Source organism: Protomyctophum parallelum (assembly GCF_964188405.1).
Source record: "Protomyctophum parallelum genome assembly, chromosome: 20".
In the NCBI taxonomy this organism is placed as follows: Eukaryota; Metazoa; Chordata; class Actinopteri; order Myctophiformes; family Myctophidae; genus Protomyctophum; species Protomyctophum parallelum.
The window spans coordinates 30,068,770-30,078,191 of NC_139718.1; the positions used below are offsets into that span (position 1 = coordinate 30,068,770).

The 9,422-nt window shown below is 42.2% G+C and overlaps 1 protein-coding gene across 1 annotated transcript; it reads left to right on the forward strand.

Annotated features, from left to right (window-relative positions):
* Positions 1-726: 726 nt before the first annotated feature.
* cdc25b (cell division cycle 25B) lies at positions 727-9,422 on the forward strand. Its single transcript, XM_083791497.1, has 15 exons — positions 727-1,213; positions 1,441-1,523; positions 1,719-1,770; positions 3,227-3,265; positions 3,442-3,475; positions 3,658-3,792; positions 4,474-4,590; positions 5,072-5,209; positions 5,470-5,553; positions 5,733-5,918; positions 6,396-6,494; positions 6,688-6,750; positions 6,881-6,979; positions 7,662-7,907; positions 8,124-9,422. The coding sequence occupies exons 1-15, from the start codon at positions 1,002-1,004 to the stop codon at positions 8,262-8,264; spliced, it is 1,728 nt and encodes a 575-aa protein (XP_083647623.1). The 5' UTR covers positions 727-1,001; the 3' UTR covers positions 8,265-9,422.

The following is a 9,422-nucleotide window of genomic DNA, read 5'->3' on the forward strand; positions in this document are numbered from 1 at the left end:
TTTCCTCTATTAAATGTAAAATGTTGAGAATGTTGGAATTGTCCAGTGTGTTGCCAGTCTTTACATATAAAGATGCACAGAAAGGGAGAGAATGAAAAAGAAAGATGCAGACACAGAGGAATGGTTCTTCTTTACAGTAGTAAAGAGCTGAACTTTAGTCTGGGTCAATTTGTGGGGGATGCATTGAGTTTGGTTGTCATGACACACAGAGGCATTTGAGTTACAACTGCATATGAAAGGTGGAAATTAACAAGAGTGAGAGTATGAGATCAATAAGAGTGTGGTCTGTGAATAGGAATCAGTTGCCAGTCTTGTTTCTTGTACATAGTCTATTTAAAGTGATTACATTCGTTTTAGTTAGTTTCTTTGTTTTTAAAACTGAATCTGAAAACTGAAATCTGAATTAAAGACACGTTTTAGTCAGTTACTGAAGAACAAAGATAGCACTAAATCAGACACACAGAACCGAAAGAAGACGAGAAGAACATTTTGAAGTAGTATATTTATTGTGTCACTTCCTCAGCGTCCGTCCCCTATCCGGTGGAAAAGAATAGCCGCGGGATCTGATTGGTCCGTGGAGGTGGGGTCCTCCCCCGGCGGATTGGACGACGACCGCGCCAATTGGACGAGGTGTTGCCGCGTCTCCGCTGCTATTTTGAACATAAATACTAGATGCTTTCTGTCTCAGTTAGTTCTCACCATCAGTACTACAACACAAACCGCGGAAGCCAGGACTGACAGAAAGTGTGGGCGCTACGACTCTCTGGCTCAAGAAAAACGAGGACAAAACTTTACAAGACTTTTAAACGTAAGCTACAGTCACGACGAGGCGCACGACGATGTGTGGGATTTTATTTATTTTGTAAACGTATTTCCTAGTTGTGGCCGCGGCTCGTTAGCTACCCGGCTAATAACCCCCGGACCCGTTGCTAGGACGAGTTACACTTGCACCTTCCCGCAACTCGACACGAAAGTACATCTACGCAAGGATTTATTCAAATATGTCGGGGAAAACGGAATCCGATCAGTATTTTGTCGACCCGCCGCCGCTGAGGCGCAGGCCCGATGGACTCCCTGGGATTTCCTCGTTGTCGCTGCCTGAATTCAGCACGAAGAACAGCCACATGAAGAATCTGTTCTCCCCCGGACCCGCGAACGTGCTGTCTCCTGTGACCAACCTGGCGCTCAACATGGACAACATAGGACTCGGAGGGTAATGATGATTTTTCTCTTTAACTTGCTAACGTAGCCCTGGTCCAGGTCGTTGAATGAGAACAAGCTAACGACCTGGACCAGGGCTACTGCTGCCAACGTAGCATGAGAGTGTTTCTAAGATTAGGCCATCGCCCACGTTTACTAAACAATGTGTTCCGGGTCGGCTTTATTAAGCTGCAATGCCGTAACGTGATTGTTAATCGCAACGTTTTTGTTTTGTTACAGACAATGTGATACACCTAAAAGGAAGAGGCATGTGCCCCCAATGAAGATTCCATCCTTTGATTCAGTTGCCTCATCAGATGCTGGTGAGCAACTTCCTCACGAATGAACCCACTGTTGTCCTTTAAAATGAGTGTCATAATATGCAGAAGCCAATCATGAAGACAACACACCTATATTATACACTAATTGTTTGATTTATCTTTGGTTTATGATCCAGTACTACTACCATCAGATGGAAATATTGATGTGACATTAAAAATATAATTTCCATCTTTTAGGCCTGGGCATGGATTCACCAAGTCCCATGGATGAGCTTGACATGGATGAAAGGTAAATTGCACTGTCCTGGTGTCTGTTCAAATCAATCACCCTGTGGGCTATGTACCCCTCCTCTCCTACCCTCGCCCTAGGCTTGGGTCCAAGATTAGGGAGCCTGGCACCATTCTCAGCTGCTGGGATTATTGGGGGGGGGGGGGGGGGGGTGTGTGGTGGTTCTGCCGTTGGTCTTGAGCTATTTTCCATTAAGCAGATTAGTTGTTGAGATACATGTAAGCTTGACTTTCTTTGTGACAGTTGTCGGTGTGAGACTGTGACAAGTCAGTGTCATATTGTGTTTTTGATTTTCTTTAATATATTGCTTGTGGTTCATTTTAACCAACAGAATGTGTACAGACTACAGTACCATTTTTCTCAAAGGGAATTCTGTACTACCAGGGCAGCAAGAAGCAAAATACGACACTTTGTTATTTTTAGTATGCTGATGAAAATGAGACTTGGCACTGGCAGTAGTGTGTCAACATTGTTATCTTTGACTGGGGCCACTGTTAGTGCACCCCTGTTGTGATTATTTTAACCACTAGTGCTCTAGTAGTAATAGTAAAACATTTGAAATGCATTTATTTTGTCAGAATACAAAACGATGCGATCACAGCAAGTCTTTAACCAATATGAGTAGTTATCATCAATATTGTTATCTTAAATTTAGGCCAGCATATCTATGCTTGCCTCTAATCTTTGGGTGGCATCTCTCCAAAGGACATCTGCCAACATCTGGTGGCCTGAGTTCCTTTGCAACATTTGCTCCACAAGACCTTCTCACCTTTCTAACAGCTGTTTTGGTCCCAGCTGCTGGCTTGCTATAGAATTTTGAAGTTGGAGGGAAGAGGGGCCTACGACTAGTGTTTAATGATAGCCCACCCCCTCTAGTTCTTGGCACACTCTTTGCCCTGCTTTTTCAATGGGCAATTGGGGTTCTTTCTATTGAAATGAGGCTCCCCCTTTACAATTAGACCCCCCCCTCTTGGCTGCATTGGATAAGACGCACTCCCTCTAGGCAAACAAAGGGCCCTTGCAGAAAAGGAGGTTGGCGGCATTTGTTGCAGCAGGCATATGGTAGATTAGCTGATCTCGGCATCCACTCAGAACTGCAGTGCAGATGCCCTCCCTGACCCCTCCCCAGTCCCCACACTACAAACCTGGCTCTTGTCTTGTTTAGCATACAGGTGGGTATTGCCGCAGAGCAAATGCCACCTCAAACTTACCACCGCAAGGACATTATGCATTCACTCACTTCCCTCTTTCCCAACCGTTTCCCCCCAGCTCTCAATAGATCAGGTTCTTTGTGTTGATGGTTTATGGGTGTTCATGTTCAGTATGTACAGAGGAGCCATGAATGGCTTCCACCCCATTTCCCAATGGGATTTTCATTGGAAAATGCAATACTTGTTTGTATACATATTTCCATTTTGATAATTTAATTTCTAATGAACAATTTTTTCTCTTTCAGCTTTGAAAGGGCCATGCAACAATCTAAAGTTGTCACTGAGTAAGTTACTCCAATCCAAGCTTTTTTTCCTCAATTACTTGAGGATAACTAATGATTGGATACTATTAAATGCAACAATATCGCTCTATTGGGAGTGCTTTACTCCCTAAATAAAACTGTCTACTTCTTTCTCATAGTTTTCTGACCAGAATTCTCATCTTCCCCCTTTTTTATAGGAAGATGCCCATTCGAAGAATCCACTCACTGCCTGTAAGTATAGTGAGATGTGTTCATTGTGTTGATGTTCAGGATTGGTTATCAATGTAAAGACATTTCGCCTCAATTGCGGTGAATCGAAAAGCCCATATAATCTCAGCTCTACCATAAATCCATAAGATTTAGTTTCTACAGTAGTAATGGTACCATTGTTCATGACTTCATTTCCATTTCAGCCAAATCTTCTAGGCTTCAGTCCAACCCTGAAAGGCCAAGAAACAGATTCTGAGCGTTACGGAATTTTTGGTCGCCCACCATCCCTGGGCCATGCAGCCATCTCTGGACACGTGAACAAAGAGAACATGCCAGAGGTTAGTGTTACACAGTGCCATGCAATGGTTTGTTCTACCTCAGATCTTGTGGGGAGAAAGTGTAAGTTCCTGAGTAATGAAGAGAGACTAAACTAAATGCTCCCAGCAAGCACGGTCAGGACCTGGACGAATCGGTGACGTCTCGATTGGGGCCAGATCAAGTCAAACCAAGACTAGTCAGATCTGCCCCAGAATATCACCTGACTTCAACCAACATACATTTTACCCACTAAGACGGACGTCCCTGGATGAATCGGCGAGATTCTGGTCGAGGCCAGATCAACTTAAGTCATATCACTAGTCTGATCTGGCCCTGAATAAGCTATATTATTTAAACTGCTGAAGACGTCCTTGAAATGACATAAAGATCATCCCCATATGGGCTGTGATCTGGCCTAGTCCTGAACGTCACTGGAGGATGTTATCATGACGTAATTTGGCTTGCTCGGGCTAATAAGCTTATGGATTGACTGCTGGTACAGTAATAGTTTCTACATGTATGAAATGTATCTGGGCCTTGAATTCAAGTTCAGTGCATGGGGGACTTAAAATGCAGGAACGTTTTACTATTCTGAAGCATTTATTTCTTCCAGCTTCTTCATCCAGCTGAGGTGACTGGTTCTCAGGTTTTTGAAAGATTTAAATCCACATGTATTAAGTGAATGTTATTTTTGCCTACAGGAGGGGTTTGAATTTAAGAAGCCCAACAGGCCAGTGTCGCGGTGCCGCATGCGCTCTTTGAACAGCGGTGATGCTAAGGACTTTGCTCGCCGGCCCAACTCTGCACCAGCCCTAATGGTACAACACCCGCACCCGCCTTTTCCTACAGAAAATGGGTCATATCACCCCACAGTTTGTGTATACATTACAATTTAGGCATTTAGCAGACTCTCTTAATCCAGAGCTAAATACATTAAGCAAGAACAAAAATGCATGGCAATACATCACATGCATAAAAAGTAGTTATCATGAGTAATGCGTAAGCTAAGAACGTAACAGTGGAATATCAATATAATGCATGTGTGTCATTGTAAATTCTTGGCACCTTTCCACATCTGCTGGGGATTCAGAATCACCAAATTGTGTAAATCTACTGGAATGTTTTATGACACTGGTGCATAGATGTATAGACAAATACTGTAATAAGAGTACTTGATTCAGGGATTAGCATTTAAAGAATGTAGTACGGTAGTAGATATTAGAATTGATTCTATAATAGCCAATGTTTATTTTGAATCCCTTTTTTAAAATTCTAAATCTGTTCTTTCCCATGTTCTAGTTTTCCCCACCTGCCACCAAACGCCTGGATTATGCAGATGACACCAGCCCTGTCTTCTTCAGGCGTACATCTTTCACCAATTCTCTGAATGACGATGAGGATTACGGCTTCATGGATGTGCTGGAGGATGACGTTGAGGTGAGTTCTCACATCAGTCGCTTATATTAAGAAGGGTTGATATTGATGTGTAGTAAGAAATCTGCAATGGGACATATTCAAAGGTATTATGAGCAGAAACTATATTTCCCCTTTTGCACTCGCTTGAAATGTTTATTTTTTTACCATTATTCTGCTTTTATTATCTATGCTGCTGCATTGTCTAAAGGAAGCGAAAACAAAATTGGTTTTACTCTTATCTATACACAAGATGTAACAAAGTACAACCTTGAACCTTACAGAACGACTCTAGCATGCCCATGGGAATGTCCAACCTGCTCAACGCTCCATTAGTGTCTGACACTAGTACTACAGGAGAAGACTCGGTAAGTTGCCTGTTAATTATTTTTACCCGTAGTAGTAGTAGTAAAACAACAAAGTCTGCTGCATTTACTGTATAGCTCTTTAGTGGTTGGCAGCAAGACTGCTAGGTAATGACAGCTAGTTGTGTTTTATCTGAGACACAGACATGGATACCTGATTAAGTTTTTGTCTTCTTCCTCAGCCTGTGATTCGCTGTCGGCCACGTGGTCTCTTTCGCGCCGACTCCATGCCCAGCCCGGTGACCCGTCACCCGGCCAAACGGCCCGACTGCCCTAGAGATGAGAACACTCCTATCAGGGTGAAGAGGCGGCGGAGCCTGGCAGGAACTCAAGTTACCAGCCTGGAGGATACTGAATCTCCACGCTCGGTTAGTAGCAGCCCCTTGACCCATTACTGACGGAAAACCTTTGATAGTAATTGGACACAGTACATAAATGTACTCCTTAAAACTGACAATATGGATTTGAATATGACGTAAACGTAGTTGGGTCAATTCTGGTTCTTAAGTCTCAACTGGCTTCCAATTTAGTAAGCGACATTGATTCATTTATTTGACCCTGTCTGGTACCTGTTATTGGTATCAACTGGTAGTCGACGGCTGCTTCTATAAAGTGTGTGTGCACAGCAGCACAAGCATTTTATTTGTTTTTGATCTAATGTTCTTGAATTGGTTTATCTGCTTCCAATTATCACATAATATATAATTCCTTACTGTGAGGCAATTTGATATAAAAGTACATCAAAAACTAAGGGCGGTCACTCCTAACATGGCCACTGAGCTAGTTTAATTTGATTACATGCTCAATTTTAATATATTTTCTTTCTTTTTGTGTTGTCTGTCTAGGCTCTTGTCCAGAGGTCCAAGTCTTTTTGTCAAACAGAGATTGATAGGCTGCTGGGTGAAGAGAACGGAGATGGGGAGCTCATAGGAGATTTCACCAAGGTAAGAAATTGATAATTCTGTGGTTATAGTTTGGCCACCTCACGCATTAGACTGTCCTAATGCGTGAGGTGGACGTGATTGGTTTTTATTTGAAAGTGAAATAACTGAACTTAACTAACTTCCATAATTTCACAATTCCTTACTATTTTGGATCCCATTTCTAACACTTTTTTTTTTTTGCATTTTTCTTTAGCCGTACATGCTGGCCACAGTACAGGGCAAACATCAAGACCTCAAATACATCACCTCAGAAATGGTGAGCCAATACTTTGTTCTGTTGTGAAATGCATTTTCATCTTTTCTGTCTTGCATACGTTTTATTATACTAAAAATGGAACCATTCAAATAGTCAACAATGGCCATAATGCGTTTCCTCTGGTCTTCAGATGGTGGCAGCTCTCAATGGCCAGTCCAGTCGCCTCATAGACAACATAGTGATCATTGATTGTCGTTACCCCTATGAGTTTGAGGGAGGACACATCAAGGTAAGCGCTCTCTGTCAAATATGGTTTATATTCACTAATTTTGTGCCTAAGGTGACATTGGACGACTTTTATTAAAAGTCACAGATTGCCTAGGATGATGTTGAACGAGTTATTGGTGTTATAATGCATCCATCCATTGCTAGTATTATTTTTACCGGTTCTGTCGCCTGGCAGCGCTTTGCTTCCGCATTGTGATGTCATTGAATCTCGGATTGAGGTGATCATACAGAACATCAATGTTTTAGGAGCTCAATAAAAAATCCTTGCCACCTTGCGGTACTATATTAGCACTTCTGACAAAGTAAACGTAAACTTAAACGTGGCACTCAATTTCTCTTATGTTGAACTAGCCATGGCACTCCGGACAGATTTTCACCAGCATCTCTCAATACAGCATTTTTTACAGCTGCCAAGGACCAGTTATTCATTATTATGCCAAACTACTAAATCGTGCATTGATGTTTATGGTTTCGTAATTTCGTTTTAACTACACTCATGTACAGCATGTACATAGCGATAGCATGTAGCGTTGGTGAAGATTTAGACACTTTTCTCTAGATTGTCTGAGTCTGCACTCTGCACCAGTGTCACCAAGACAATTCAGCATTCTTATGTATAACACCAACAAAATGACAGATAAACTAAAAGTCTTAAATGTTTATTGGCTTTGTTTCTCCCCCAGGGAGCATTGAATCTGCACCAGGAGGATCAGGTGGAGGAGTACCTCCTCAAGACACCCCTTATCTCCTCCTGCCCAGACAAACGCATCCTCATCGTCTTCCACTGTGAATTCTCGTCTGAGCGAGGCCCTCGCATGTGTCGCTTTGTCAGGGCACGCGACCGCGCCACGAACGACTACCCCGCACTCCACTACCCTGAGCTATACGTACTTAAGGGGGGCTACAAGGAGTTCTACCCTCAATTCAAGGTTAGCACGTCTTTACTTTGTGAATTTGATAAGATTCCCCACTAGCTGCTTATACGTTAGTGACAGCTCAGTAGTCAAGATTTGCTGAGCTGCTGTTGTATACAGGTATGTGTATAACATAAGTTTTTGCACAGGGATACATTTCATGTCAGTCAACTGTTTCTTTCGTGGTCTGACCCGTGTCCCTTTTCTGCCCCTATTCTCTAATCTGCGCAGTCACAGTGCGAGCCTCAATCGTACCGGCCGATGGACCACGAGGACTTCAGAGATGACCTGAGGAAGTTTCGTCTTAAGAGCCGCACATGGGCAGGGGAGAGAAGCAAGAGAGAACTCTACAGCCGACTCAAGAAACTATGAGTGCACAGCCTGCACCCCCCCCCCCCCCATTTTATTTTTTTTACTGCCACTTGACCACACTGCCCCACCAAATGAACCTGAGAGACTTTGTAACACTTAACCCGTAGGATGCATGGCCTGCTTCCATTCTTCAGAGGTCTTTTGCATACCCCTGCCTGTTGTTGTTTTCTCCTCTGCTCCTACTGCCAAGCCACAATCCAGGTGCTGAATTATAGCATAGGGTAAGGTATTTATGCAAATCTCAAGTGGGGAAACTTCATGAACTGGTGACCCATCTCATCTTAGAGGTCATGGTGCAACCAGTGAAGTGATCCCTGTTATTTTTAGAGGTGGTCTGAGATAATGTGACTGTACTTTGTTTTAAAAACCACTTAAGAGCCACTGGCTGTGTTTTACCTCATCTTGTTTTAAATTTTATTGGAATATGCAACTTAAAACACTGCCAGTTTGCAATAGTTAACACCTTATTTTACAGAGCAACACTGCCACGGCTCAAGTTCTCTATTTCAATCAGGAAATGTTTGTTCAATATATTTCCCATTTTCTTTTTTGTGTTCAACGTTACTGAAGCCCATGATTTAGGTTATATGTTGAGGTTCTGTGTTTGTCTATTTTTCTATTGGGTAACTCCACCACATGTGAATGAAGATTTGATAATTTTAAGACTTTTAAATGTCTTGGGCAAACGTTTTTAATGCCTGTTGAATTTAGATGACTTTGTAATTTGTCACAAGAGATGCCAAAGTGAACTTCCTGTTAACATTGCAGTGATACTTTTTCATATGCTGCAGGTCAGCACGTGTGAGGATTTCGCTTTTAAAACTGGTTTTTGATTTACAATTCTATTTTTAACACCACAAAGTCTAATGACGTTGTCAATTTGTAGGCATTGTGGCAGTTAACATTTGGTACTGACTCATGGGGGGCTGCAGAATGTTTTATTTAATTTATGTACATTTCTTTTGAACAGATTTCTGTATTCCCTCTTGTTTCTGTTGTGGAGGATGGTTTAATGGCATTGTTGGAGTTTTGTTTGATTTAATATCATGTTCAATTTTAATAGTCAGACGTGTTTCAAAGTAAAGGTTTCATCAGCTACACTGATGATGGCTTTGTTGAATTCCTCTGACTACTGCTGTGCACTAATAAATCGCTGAA